Source organism: Astyanax mexicanus, chromosome 20 (assembly GCF_023375975.1).
Source record: "Astyanax mexicanus isolate ESR-SI-001 chromosome 20, AstMex3_surface, whole genome shotgun sequence".
In the NCBI taxonomy this organism is placed as follows: domain Eukaryota; kingdom Metazoa; phylum Chordata; class Actinopteri; order Characiformes; family Acestrorhamphidae; genus Astyanax; species Astyanax mexicanus.
In genome coordinates, this window is record NC_064427.1 from 33778925 (window position 1) to 33794340 (window position 15416).

General features: G+C 35.6%; 1 protein-coding gene across 1 annotated transcript in view; it reads left to right on the forward strand.

Annotated features, from left to right (window-relative positions):
- esama (endothelial cell adhesion molecule a) overlaps window positions 1-15416 on the forward strand; it is a 74003-nt gene that overhangs the window by 54631 nt on the left and 3956 nt on the right. The window contains exons 2-6 of the mRNA XM_007231119.4: window positions 9775-9914; window positions 11515-11713; window positions 13229-13384; window positions 14547-14669; window positions 14810-14939. Coding sequence (XP_007231181.3) covers window positions 9775-9914; window positions 11515-11713; window positions 13229-13384; window positions 14547-14669; window positions 14810-14939 — 748 coding nt within the window. The remainder of the gene's footprint in view (window positions 1-9774; window positions 9915-11514; window positions 11714-13228; window positions 13385-14546; window positions 14670-14809; window positions 14940-15416) is intronic.

Below are 15416 nucleotides of genomic sequence, written 5' to 3' on the forward strand. Positions count from 1 at the left end.
TCTGTTCATATTTACATCTCATTTGAAGACATATTTAAATAGAATTACCTTAAAGTAACAACATCCAACATATGTGAATGTCTCCTATATCTATCAAAATCTGTCTAGGGCCCTAAAAGTTTAGCTGTCAGGATGCAGTAAAACATGCATTGGATGAGAATCCTCACAAATAGGAGGGCATGATTAAAAATGCACGTGACTAATCGGAAAAATAAATCATCAGAGTAGCAAACATCCCAGGTTGCAAAAATTTATTTCAGGAAGGTACCCCTGGACCTGGACTTGGACCACCTAATACTCAGTGGAATTTGCTCAGTGGAGCTGATAAAACTGGCAAATGGGTGTAGAAACAAGGAGGTGGTCATAATGTTATGCTTGATTGGTGTGCAAAAGTATTACATTTGTTCCACAGAGGGTTTAGTAAAGTTTCAGAAATGAGACGTTCAACTGCGATACATCTTTTCCTGGAGAGTAGAGCTACTGAAGTGAGATTAATGGACCACATGTTTCAGATTCCACTCTGACAGTCATTCCTTCATGCCACTCTCGGGTATATATAATTCAGATCTGACCCAGCTGCTGCTGTGAGTGGATTATTAACTACAGATCAGAAAGGGGAAGGGCAGATAGCAGTGTCTCCTCTCTCTTTCTCTTTTCTCTCTCTGTCTCTCTCTCACACCCTGGATTGAAGCTAAGGGCAGGCCCTCCATTATACAGGAAATTGCTTTAGTGTGAAAAGTCTCTCGATCCACATTAATTACCAGGCTGTATATCTCCCTCTGTGTCGGACATGCTCTTAAACTCAGTGCTGGCCGTCCTTTTTTGTCTCTATCTTCATCTTTATCTTCATCTTCCTTGTACTGACTCCAGTAGCCCAAGGGCTTCTCTTTCTGTCTTCTGGTCTTTATTCACTGTTTCTGGATCAGTTTGTTTTTTAAATCTCAAAGCACAACTTTTTTTTGCCTGTTGTTTAAACAGAATTGTTGTGGTCGTTTGAGCAGAGATCACCTTGCTCTCCCTGGGTGCTTAAATTATGCTCTATCCATTGTAATGCTAGTCGGCACAATCTGTTTTCTAATCAGAGTGGTGCACTTCTTTTGGCTTCTGGCACAATCTGTATACTGGTTGTATATTAGTTTCTGACACTTACCATCAGTGTGTAGACATCCCCCACAGGCTACCTTAGGTAAACTTAAAGATCATATATTAGAATAAACTACCGTATTTTTCACATTATAAGGCGCACCGGATTATAAGACACATTATATGCGACACTAGTAACTAGTAGTGGGAACGGGTGTCGTCATGTTTTCTTTTTAAATTCAGCAAGTCTAAGCTAAGTTAAGTAAACGAAACTGTAATTCTAAAAAAAAAAAAAAAAAAAACATTTTAAACAAGCCAGAAAAATGCAACGAGCACTGGTTGTGAATCTACACAGATTTCTCTCCTGAAATCTGTTTATTTGGGTGAGTAAAGTGCTTCCGTTTATTTAAAGTAAGCTTAGATGTACAGTTTTCCACTGAAGCTGGAGCATTAGCATTGGCTGCTAACCGCTAACGGCAATTGCCACCCGACAGCGCTACACTGAGAAACCCTGAGTGTTCTGGTAAGCCAGGGCAATATAAGCTAGCAGTGTGTCTCATGTAGCTTGTTTTAACACAGTAAACGTGCAGAATCACCTCTGAACAGCCAAAAAGCTAACGCTTCACGCGGTTAGCAGCTAATGCTAATACTGCTGGAGAGCTTCACTAAAACTCCTGTATAACTCTGTACTTCAGTGGAGTGGCTTTACTGCTGCTTACAACCTGACTGGTAAAATTCATACATAAGGTACACTGACCTTAATATTATTAAATTAATGGATTTTAATTTACCTTGGATTTTAAAGATACCTTGATGTTGTAAGCTGTAAGTGGAAGCTGAGCTGCTAACTCTGTGTTGGCTGTATGTTATACTGTTCAGTCTATACTGTTTTCTTTCTCCATTTAATTGTATAGGAAAGCTATATTTTTCATAAATTCAATAAAAAAGAAGACTAAATACAAATCTATTTTATTCACCTGACCATAAAATTGAGTCGAAAAGTCTACAGTTGCAATAGCAACTGATATAACATCAATAAAACATCATCTAAACTACAATTAAGCTTACAATTTAGGCATAATAACTCAAGTTTTAAGTAAACATTGAGCCAACAATTTACTTCAAGTGTTTCAAGTAAAATCTACCTACACAGACTTGAAAACAGGTTTTGTATTAGCTAAAAGATTGGCATATAAGGTATAATGTATACAATTGTAAGAAATTAGCATTGTTCCAACTTTGTCTAAACAAGTTAGAAATGACTTCTGCTGATACCTCTCAACAAATAATATGTGCAATATTGTCCTTTCCAAAAGAGGCATTGTAGATAAGAAACTGGCATCCCAGAAGTCATTTTGCGGACCATTAGATGAGCTAATGTGAAGAAATAGAGTAAATGAGATTGGTGCTCAGGCTGATGGGAACTGTCATTAGAGAGCTGTGATAATGGCTGATGATTAGCAGCTTTAGGCTCTGCTGTCTAGTCTTTGATTTCTGAACAGTTTTTCATTGTGAATTTTCAGTCAACATTATGGCAGCTGGCAGCGTTTATAGTTTTCTGTCCTAATATGCTCTTTTCTGCATCAGTGGGCTTATCATTCAGGTGTCCCTTATGGCAGATGAGATGATGTTTTGTAAAGCACTAGTCTAAGTGAGTTTCTGCTGGAATAAAAAAACATTTTCTTAGAAACAGGTCTTAGAAAACACCAGAGGTGTATGTAATTTCTCTGAATGTTTATATACGATTGGTACGGCTGTATTAGAAATAATTCATTTGTTTGTCTGACTAAAGGTGCTTGATAAGCTGTGTGTACTCGCACAAAGAGTCTGTAAGGTTGAGATGGTGACCTACAAAGCAAAAACTTTTAGGGATGCCTCCAACTAAAACTATTCAGCTGAAAATTACAAAAAAAATAAAAATAAGTGGGAAAAAACGAATTATTTATACAGGACAATAACCATTATTCTCACTTTTATTAGTTAAAATCAAAATAAGGAACAGTATAGACATCATACACAATAAGGTACACAGTCCGACAATAAATTTGACCTGTTGTAAACTACCTGTGTGTAATACAGCTCAGAAAAACGCTAAAATCCAATCAATTTAAATTAAATTTAGATCCATTTCTAGTCCCACAACATCCATACTGTGCTTAAAGATTATTAAACATTACTACTATTATAACTATATACTATTAATATTTGAATAAGTATTTTTCATTATATTTTGAAATTGCATTCTTTTCCCTATTTGATTTCTACAATGGTAAAAAAATGACTTTGTTTTATATTATTAAGTTTTAGTTTCAATTAAACATTTTCATTCCGTTGCACCACTAAATAATGTGGGCCCTGGGAGAAATTGCAGGTTTAACACATGCTTTGGACAAAACCGTATTCCTAGACAAAATACAACACACAATTTATTTTGGGGTTAATATTTTATGAAGTAATGATGTTTTTTTTTTGTAAAATGTAGAAATTAAAAATGGTAAAAAAAAAAAAATGTAGAATGTAGATTTTTTTTTTTTCCACAAGCGTCCAGGTGCCCCTTATGGATGTATGGCAGCCCTAACATTTGTCTGTACATATGCTCCAGGTCGGCTCTGACAACACAGTATATCTGTATATACAGTATATACAGCACATCTAGTAATTCTAGTAATTAATACAAACTGTAACTGCCCAACCATGCAATACATTTTACCATGGACACAAGCAACGGGTGGTTATTAAGGATTTGCTGCCCCCATATGGAGACTGATGTGTAGTACAACCAACTTTTCTCTTTGTGCCATCAGTGTCTGTAAGATTTGCAAATAAAATACACTATATGTTCAACAGTTTGTGGACACGCCAGCTAATAAATGCATTCGGCTACATTAAGTTGCACTGATTGCTGACACAGGTGTGCAAATACAGACACACACAGCTTGTGTATTCCCTGTAGTGAAATACAGCAAATAGAACAGTACTCTCTGAACCTGTTAGGACCATAGCCAATGGGCTAGCAGGGTATAAAGCACAATCCCATACATTTAGGGCTTTTGGGAATTAGGGATGATGAGGGAGGGCAATACCTAACAAGCAGTTGTCCCAATATTTTTTTTTTATGTAGTGTACTGTATAAATATAAATCATTGTCATTTTGTGTATGTGCGTATGTATTATACGTGTGAACACATAAGTATAGCACAGGGTTCTATTCCCACAATGGCACACTCCTGTTTGATCTGTATTAATTTTATTATGGTAACTTATTTTTAAATGGCTATATTAAACTGATATTTATAAATGACCTGTCTATAGAAAGGCCATTCCCTACTGTGGTTCAAACAGTCCAGTTCAAAATACACTTTTGTAATTTTTGAATGGGTGATGCTAAACTGCTTAGCTGGAACTGGCAAATACACTTGTGGTTAGAAGTTTAATGACTTTCTTTAAACTGCTTCCTTACTGAGGCAGATTTGTTCTGTCTTTTTCGTGCACAGGTTTAATTTTTTCAGATTTTTGTGTATTTTATAGACAATGAATTTGAAATTAAAAGTATTAAATATGTGTGTAATAAAGCATTGCTGCACGATGCATCGCAATGTAAAAAAATTCACAGGGGCCATACGATTCTATGTTCTGTTTATGAAATATTATGTAGTTGCATTGTTTGAACACCAGAGGTCGCAATCACACTAGTGCAGGCTAATGAACCAGTGGGCATAAGCAAAGAGCGAAGGATAGGTCAGTCATTTTTAAAAAGCCAATCACTAAAGTGCATCATTACACCCCTAGTATTAAAGAACAGTTTTCCTGCTTTTGTTAGAGTAACTGTTTCTACTGTCATGTGCCATTTTTAGTAGCAGTCAACAAGCTGTCCATGCACAGACCTGGCTTTTCAGCACAGTCCACATATTTCTAATAGGGTTGAGGTCAGGACATTGAGAAGTTCATTCCAAAAGATTAATATCAGTCTGCTTTATCCATCCCGGACCACTTTTAATGTGTGTTGGGGTCATCATCCCACTGGAACACCCAGTTGTGTCCCAGATTAAACTGTGTAAATTATGGTTTGAGGTTATTCTGAAGAATTCTGAGATACACAGTTTTTCATTATTTCATCCACTTTGTAAACTGTACCATTGGGAGAAGAGCCTGTGGCTGTAAGCCTTCCATAAATGGGAAGAAATGGTGGAGAGAGAGTAGTGCAGGCTACATCCTGTTTAAGGATTAGAGTTCTTAGCCTTAGTGATGAGAATTCTGGGTAAAGATGGCAGAGGGGGCACTTTCCTCCTCTCTGAGGGATACAGGCTCTCTCTCTCGCTCTCTCAGAATTGTTAGGGCTGTTGCTGATGTTTAGTCAATCTATTATTTTGACAATTAAAGAAGTCATAAACATAAATTAAAATAGCAAGATGGTAAAATATACATTTACAGCATTTAGATGACAATAACAAGGTTATTCCTATTTCAGAGGTGGACCAATGTAGTGTTAGGAGTCTTGCCCAAGGACTATTAGGCTACGTTCACATTACAAGTCACATTGCTTAAATCAGATTTTTTGCTCAGATCAGATTTGGCTATTCTGACGGTTCACGTTCACAAATGTAAGTGATCTGTATCTGTGTGTAATGTGAACGAATCTGTCCATGAAATGCTTCACATGCTCACATTGATATGTGTATAAACATCGCCTTCTTAACCAAAAAAAAAAAAAATTGTATTTAAGAGGTAACTTCTAGCTTTATAAAGATAAAAAGAAATAAATGCTTTAGCAGCTCATATGTGGAGCATCTTTTGCTGGAGTGGAGAACAAACAGCTGGTCTGAAGTACAGGCTCAGGTCGAGGAGGTGAAAAAAGACCAGGCGGTTTGCTTTTGCTGTTTTTGCTGCTATAGCTGCACAACTGCACCAAGAGATGTGTGGGTACAAGAAAGAAGCACGTAGCACAAAAAAAGTAAAAAGCAAAAAGACGCAAGAATTCCGTTCACACTCATGTTGCATGTCTATGGATCGAAAACTTATCCGATTTAGGACCACATATTAAAGTGACTTAAATCTGATTTTAAAAAATCGGATTTGGCAGGTTTATACAGCCATGAAAAAATCTAATCTGAGCCACACAGTGATTTGAGTCACTTCAGCCTGGTAATGTGAACGTAGCCTTATTGGTGTAGTGCAGCATAGTCACCCAGTTCGGGAATTGAACCCTAGTCTCCCACATGATGTGGTAGCTCACTAGAAGGTAGTGATGTTATCTACTGCTCCACACCAAACACAATATTATACCTTACAATATTAAACTGTACAGTCCAAATACATTTACCATGAAAAAAGGGCCTCATTTCCCAGCATCTTCATAAATGTACTAAATATGATTGTGAAAAAAGTCCTGAAAAAAGGGATCTATTTGTCTTTTAGATCTTTTTAAAATTAGATTGCTGTTTAAACCAAAGCAGAATGGCAGCAGGACATCTTCAGTGACGAGTCCTGCTTTTTCTAGGTGGAGATGACCAATGAATCCATTTGTGGAGGCACTTTGATCATCACTAAGATGAACGGATTTTTGTCACAAATCCAGAAGACCTGGTATCATGATGTGGCAACATTACTTTAATGAGGTCCTGCAACCAGTGACCCTACTTTTTATGAACACACACTCTCGTACACTGTTTCAACAGGACAATGCTTGTCCACATACTGCTGCAATCTTAAGATCTTGCCTTGACGATACATAGATACTATGCAAAGGACAGCTGCATCACCAGACCTGTCTCTAAATAAAAATGTATGGGATGCAATGGGATGCACTATCAACACTCCATCCTTTATGGCAGAATCTGAAGGAACGGAGTAAAGATTTAAGCTGTATGGGATGGATTATTGAGGGACACCATTAGGAACCTCTACAATTAGAACCCCATGTTGCTACTACTGTCCTGTACTGTATGTGTAACTCAATAAAATAATGCGGTACATATCGGTCTAAACTGTAATCATTAATTGTTCTTGGTAAACTTTATCTTCTTTCTATACTGCATTGCAATCCAACACTTACTCCTGATTGCCACTATGAACTATTATAAATGACGGCTCTTGAGAGCAGATACGCATCAAAACTGATATGTAATTTTCTAATGGCAGCCCATATTCTCTTTCTCTCATGTTATGGCATTCACTAAGCCTGAGAGATGCTTACGTAACTTATGTAAGCAGGTTTCTTTTAATTTTCTGCAGCTGAATGCGCTTAAAGCTCCTAAAGAATAGCGGATTTGTAGTGGGATTCTATCTCTCAGTCTGTCAGTGTTCGTCAGAAAGCTGTCGAGCAAGTGCTTTTCTGCAGGGTTTGCTTTGCTGAAGACTGAAGAACATGGAGGAGAGAAGGGAAGAAAGCTGGATGCAGCTTGTCTGTCTTCACCTGGGGGAATGTAAGTGATTTATGTATGGGTCTGGAAGAGGATGAAAGCTAGCCATTGAACACCCACTGACTGTACAAGTATAGTTGAATGCAGAAATCTGACCTTATATTGATCAAATTCATACTGTAGCTGGTTTGATATAAATTCTTACACCAGAATTGGTACCCTGGAATTGTGGAGGTGTTATCTTTGTATTGGAAATATATATTTTTTATATAGTATTTTGTTTGTTATTATAGTGTTTCTTAATAAAGAACACATACTACAGCATGTGCTGCCTTTGAGACAGGCCAAGAAATCATATGTTGAGCCTAATGTTTGTTTCTTATAATTATAAAGATATTTCAGACTAAATGCTCTGATAAAAAGTATGTTTGTTTGTTAGGGATGCATGAGGACATTGCAATCATATTATTACAACAGAAAATAATCATAATAAGCTGTCCTAACGGGATCCCATAAAACATTCTCTAGTAATCCTGTATAAATCCTGTTGAAATACAAAAAAAATGCTTAAATAAGCATAAATTGTATTTTTTAGCATAACACATGAAATACAATATTCTTACGCTCAAGTTCATTAGGGATAGGAATACAATACAATATAATTATCACATTATGTTGTCTGCAATTATGATGATATCACAATACTGTTATTTTGCAATATTACATATGTATCACGAGCCAATTCTCTACAGTATTTCACAGCATCTGCGTTACTGAAGAGGATAAATACACCTAAACCTGTATAATTATGGATATATTGTTTTCAGTTACCCTATTCATTTGATTTTAGATACTAAACTTTAGATCAAGACAAATTGGGGTTTGTGTGTTTAATAATAATCATTATTATAGTTTTTTTTTTTTTCAATAAAAATACTGACATATATCGATACAATACGATCGAAATTCTACAATATATCGCAATATCGATATCTTGTCCCTTCAAGATTTAAGTTGTAGCTTGAAAGTATGACCTGTATGGGAATTAAATTTTTTTGTTGAAAGATTTTGTACATATTTCAGTGCATTTCTATTGGAATGCTTTGGCCACAAATATTTTTTAGATGCTTATTGTATAAATACTGTTTTAGTTAGGGCTGTCAGTGATAATCGAGATTGTAAAACTTTACATAAAGAAGCTGCCAAAGGGAATTGCAGTAGGCAGGCGTTAGCTTTTGTCAGAAGCCTGTAAAGAACTATTTTATGTGGCAATGATTTCGATATTTTGCACTTTTCCATAACTAATATACAAGGAGGTTATGATTGCACCATGTTTAACATAAAAGGCGCTGTAAGGTTGAAGGGTTTTTTGATTACTATTAAAAAATAATAATAATAATAATTCATTTTAAAGGAAAAAAGACCTTGAGTCGAGAATTTCTCAAATATAAGAAGAATATTAGGATCTTTTTTTTTTACAGTATTACCCAGCCCTAATTTCAGTTATCTAAAACTGCAGCCTGAGTTTACTGGCAAAAACAAGTGGAATAAAAATTATATTAAAAAAGTACAATAGTGTGATTGTCTACAGCAATCACACTGATTAATAGAAATGCAAGGTTATTGTTATAATAAAGATCAAATGTCATACGTATGTAGGTTAAGAAAGATCAATTTTTTCATGGGTTGTCTATGAAACTTTCTCATGTGATTATAGTTCCATTCATTTATCATTTTTATTTAATCAATATTTGTTTTACCCTTTCAGAATCAGCCTCGGTTGACTGTATTGGTACATCAGTCTGTCACACTTTTTTTTTTACAAAGCAAAAATGTAATAAAAATATAATTATGAAGTATATTTAATTATGAAGTATATTTAAAACACAAATAAATCTAGTCTGTAGAGTAATGGGTTTTAGGGCTTGAGCCTGTTAGTTTTATGTAATGCATCTAAGTAGACCTTTCTGTATATATGCTTCTAATAAATCCCATCGGTGCCCATATTGAGACCCTCTCTGTTTGTCTTTCATTGTTTACTCTGCTCACTTCTCTCTGAGCGTCTTCTTAAGGTTTTAGAGGCGTTTAGAGAGCTACTGTGCTGACATTCAATACAAATGGTTCTGAAACTCCTGTATTGGACATTGAAGCTGAAAATCCCTTTTGCGTACATCTGTTGTAGGTCATTTCAGAACTGGCCCTTGTTACATCATCCGTGTATGTTTTCCATTCTTTTTTATCCTTTGATCTCTGCCAGCCGTCCAGCATTTTTGTGAAGGTATGCTATCAGCTTGTTTTAAATTCTCTCTCCTCTCTCTTTCTCTGCCTATAGGTGTCTTTACCGATCTTCAGCTGCCCCAGAAGAGCATGGAGGTGATCCAGGGACAGACGGTTGTCCTCCAGGCCACGTATTCAGGAGCGGACATCGCCCAGGGCACTGTCATTTGGAACAATGCAGACAAATCTGAAACGGTAGGTGCTTTTAACTTTGTTTACGCAAAGAAGCTGGATTTTCCTTTTTAATAAATGTAATATAAATAGAAACATTATGATATTTGCAAGAATTGAAGTTGATCAAACATGTTTTAATACATTATTTGACACAATGGGTGTCTTTAGCAATCTATAGGCAAGACATCAACCGTGCACTGTGCTGCTTGGTTTAAGGCGTATCTGTCTGTCTTTGCTATCATTGCGGCTGGAAATGTGTGCATTTACAGGAACAGCAATGTCATTTTATTTTGTATTCTTTTGATGTAAAAGTTGGGTTTGTGCACTGCTGCATGTCATTATGTTTGTGGAACAAGAAGGGGTGTATGCAAGTTGGGTGTGTGCGATGGAAATTTACCGGAACATACCTTACTTTCCGATCATCACACCCATTAGAGTATATATATTTACAAGATAAGATAGCAATGATCTTTAAAACATGCATTGAGCAGGGTGGAAGATAGAGCTCTAAAACTTAAATAAATTTGACCTAAGAAATAATTTGCTACACATATAGTAGAGGAGATTATTTTTTTATTTATTTGACTTTTTGTTTACTTTTTTATTATTTTTTAATCATTCATCCTTTTTTTTCCCAGCGTGTATTTCCAAGTATTGACTTTGACAGTGTACAATTTTCTTTTGTTTATTACTTCTGATATCACAATTATCCCATTTGTTTATGCCTTTAACATAAAAAATGTATACAGAGCAAGAACCTATTAACACGAAGGATGCCTTAAATTATTATGCAATAAAAATGAGAAATAAAATATACGTTTTCTGAGTAGTAGTTTATTCTCTTTGTGTTTCAATTAAATCTGGTCTTTAATTCTTCATGTAAATTTTCCATTTTGACCATAGTTTTGCAATTTTTGACATCTGCAACCTAATAGCAAATGTAATTTTTTCCATTAACTATATATTTTATTGACTATATTCATCCATTCTTCTATGACTCGGGATCAGGTATACACCATCTCCTAGTCCTGGCTTTTTTACTTGCAATCAAAATTATATTCCAGAGATATCTTTTTGATCCTATTGCTTGAGGACTGATCTCTCCTAAAAATAAAATATCAAATCTCGGGTTAATTCCTAAATCCAATATTTTTTGTAATGTATCGTGCAAATCTGACCAATAAGTCCTTAATTTTGGGCATCTCCAAAATATATGCCATTGTCCAGGTTCCTGACTACACGCAATAGGATCAAAAAGATATCTCTGGAATATTATTTTGATTGCAAGTCGCCAGTATTCCCATATATTTCCACCCGATTTCCCTCCAATTATGTGCATTAGTACATTTCCATTGTTGTTCAGATATTGTATGCCATCTCTCATTTGAAATAGATTGTTTTTTTCCAATTTTTGTTTTATGTATTCAGTTGAGTTATTTGTAATTTCCATCAATCCCTTATACATATTTGTTATTTTTATTTGCATCTTTTAGACTCCTCATTGTTACTGTAATATTTGCCTGAAATTAACATACCTCTGTGCATGTATGGAATATATTTTTGCCCAGGCCATTCATTGCTCCTCTCTCTCATTCTCTCTTCATGTTTTTATCTTGTGTAGATCATTTCCTATATAAATGGTGATGTAGCTGTTGGTCCAGTCTATAAAGGCAGAGCGGGTTTTGACAATGAAATGCCCAACAACAACCTGGCAATCTACATTAATAACACTGTGGAGTCGGATTCGGGGCGTTATACGTGCCAGGTTATCCTGCCCACAATCCCTGGACCCCCCAAGTCACTGACGCTTGATGTAAAGGGTAGGTACTTACTGCTTTCATAGACGTCAACAGAAACAGAACTGATTCATCTTATCTTATAAATGGCAGGTTTAACAAGAAGGTTACTTGTTCATACTGTGCTTGAAATTGGGCTTTAAGAACTAGAGTTAAAGTAGACAGCGTGTCGCCAGTCAGTCAATTATAACTAGCCTTCACTGGGGATGGAGGGAGAGTTTTCCTCAGAAATTACAATTACAATTGAAAATACAATATATTAAAGTATTACAATATATTTTGCAAAGAACAGTATTGGTACATTTTGTGTTTGATAGTAGTGCTATATTGCTCTATAATACCTTGCTTACAGTGTTGCAATATATTGCGATATACTGGAGGTTGGGAGGTTAATCAAATTAATTTGATTTAATGACTGTTTTAATGCAATTTCTAAAATGGAATAATTGAGATTTTACATGTGCCAGAAGTAATCTAAGTAGATTTTCATTTTTTACACTTTTTCTTAACTAAAATGCAAGGAGGTTATGTGTACACTGTGTTCAATATAAAAGCTGAAAATAAGGTTGAAGCGGTTTGCTTACTATTCAATAAAAAAAAACTATAAAATGTAAAGTAAATAATAGTTTGTGCATCACTTTGAATAGTGCTGTCTTTTTACAAATAAAACAACTGAAGCTGATATGTAAGAACTAAACATCAAAATCAAGAATTGCTTTTATATTTAAAAAATATCAGCCCTAACTGAATTGTAACCTTTGTATTGTGATGTATATCGTATACATGGCCATACATTTTACATTTATTTTAAAAGGTTGAAAGTTAAGGATTTGTTTCTTCAAGATTTAAGATTCTGGAGTTACAGAACAAAAACAAATTCTGTTACATTTTCATGGAAATACTTTGCAATAGTATAAAAAAAAGTTCTTACTTTTAATATAGTCTTAACTTTTTATTTAAGTCAGTGTAATACAATAGAATACTTTCTGTAATTCTGTAATTTTGGATCATTTCTATTGGTCCACCCATCAGTTAGGTACTATCAGATTTAATTTAGTCAAAAAGTGAAAAAGCTTTTTGTAACTGTGAAAATATTGTTTGTAACTATGATATTTTGTTGTTTAGCAATTTGTACTGCAATATAAAAAAATACAAAAATTTGCACATTCCATTTTAGAAGCCAAGGATTCAGCATGTTGTGGTATTACTAATGCCCTTTTGTGTCCAATAATTAGGTGACATTAATTATATTGAGCAGCTATAATCTGCCTCTGGTATATTTGTTAAGGAAACAGAATAGTGCATTTTTTTTATAAAGCAACAAATCAACACATCAAGAGACTATTGTGCATATTAAAATATATAGGATATACTGTGCAATGTAACAATACATTGCAATTCTTGATGTTTTATGTTTCCTTAATTTATCTACAGTTAGAACAAATCAGTAAAATTCAAAAAGATAAATTTCTCTGTTTGATGTCTATAGTTAATAAAAAATTGACTGTCATTTTTACTTTTATCTCTCCTTTTATTCAGTCCCACCTGCCATACCTGAGTGTTCACTGCAGGGGAAGCCAGTTCTCAAAGCTAATGTCACTCTCTACTGCCACTCCAGCTCTGGGAAACCTGTACCCAAATACAAGTGGGTTAAAACCAGCCCAACCACAGAAGTCTTCTTCTCCCCTATGCTCAGTAAGTCTTTCATACACTTCAGCCTGATCACTTTAAATAATATGATATAGTATTGATGATAAATCAGTTAAATTCTAGTCTGGGCTTATTGAATCAAGATGATCTGTTATACACTCATCGTCAAAATAATAGTTGCACACAGAGGAAATCCACTGCCAAGAATGAAATTTTGTGGGTAGTTCCACCAGACTGTTATGGAGTCCTGCCAACCAACCAACACATTTGTATGAGGAGGCACTGTGGTCACCACCAAGATCAGCGGTTTGTTGTCATACATCTCACATCCAGTAAGCCTTGAGTCTTTGCCTTGGGGGTGGGGGGTTGCTAATTAAGTTAAGTAAAGCTAAGCTGAGTAAACAAAACTGTAAGAAAAAAATACTTTCTTTTAAAGTCAAACAAGGGCTGGATGTTAATCCACACAGATATATCTCCTTTATTTGGGTGAGTAAAGCTCTTCCGTTTATTTACAGTTAGCTTAGATTTCTAAATTTTATTAGCATTAGCGGCTAACTGCTCCAGCAATACTAGCCGCGGTTAGCAGCAGGCTACATGCTGGTAATACTGAATAAGGTGGTAATATTCTGGTAATACATACTGGTAATATTCTGAATAAGAAAAGAGCAGTTAGAGGGTAATGCTAATGCTCCTCCAGCAGTGCTAGCTGGGGTTAGCAGCAGTGCTAGCTGGGGTTAACAGCAGGCTAGTGGCTAATGCTAATGCTATTCCAGCTGGAGAACTAAACTGAAACTCCTGGCTCTACTGCATTGACAATGTTTGGGAAAATTAAAGGATTTTAAGTGTGCCTTATAGTGTGAAAAATCTTATGTCTTGGCCAGCAGCATCATAGGTTATACCCACATAGAAAGTGCCAGATCTACCCCTGATAGAAAATGTTTCCAGCCCTACCACAATATCTGCAGAAATAATCAAGCTATATGAGATGGATTTTCACATTGACACAAAGACACCTTAATCATTTATTGTTCATTTATTGTTTTTTTTTTTTTACTGTAGTACTGTAATCTGACTCTTCCTTCTGTGTGCAACTATTTCTTTAACGATGATTGTACATTCAATACAGTTCTTTTACATTATAATAAAAAGCATTATTTTAATGCATGTTTTTTTGTGTGTGTGTGTGTGTGTGTATATTCTCTGTCAGATGAGACTGGGGGCACTCTGAAGCTCAACAACCTGAGCAGCAACATGTCCGGGAAGTATGAGTGCACCTCCTCCAACTCTGCCGGAGAGGGCAAGTGCTACATCAACCTAGAGGTCATCACCTGTAAGTACAGCATTCTGCACCTGATCATAACTGAGAAAGCTTAACACATTCATATTCCACCCCTTATATTAAAAAAGCTTTCATGCTAACTTTTACATTTAACTTGATATATGACTGTGTCCTATTTCTTTTGCCTATAGCAACGAATGCTGGGGTGATTGCTGGTGCCACAGTGGGTGCAGTGGTGGGCTTTGTCCTCATCGTCCTCTTCATCATTTTCTTGTGGACAAGAAGGCGAGACACAGAGGAAGATCTGGCCAACGACATCAAGTAAGACTAAGAGTCCTTTTTTAGCTATCTATATGCAAGCAGTCAATGACATGCCATGCAGCTATATTTGGGGCGTCAGTGTGTCTTTGCTATCATAACTACAAGATAAGGTACACCTTGTGTGGCTTAAATGTCAAAAGGCATGCAGTAATTGTCTTAATTTAAACCTTAGGTATGTTTTGGGCATATCAGCATGTCACTTGCACTTCCCTTTAATAAACAAGTGTGCTTTGACTTTGGTGGATTTGTATTTTATATTTTAGTGGCAGAGCACTTCTGCACTTCAGGTCATTTACGGAAACAGCTATGTTATTTTATTCTGTATTCAATTTATTCTTGATGTTTGGGTTTGTGCACTGCTGCACACGAGCAGGCCTTTGTTGCCTAGATAGCAATGAACGTCTAGATGCCTAAATTTGCCCAGCACTAAGGCTGAAGCATTAACATTAGCCTAATGCCATCCGACGGCTCTAGAGG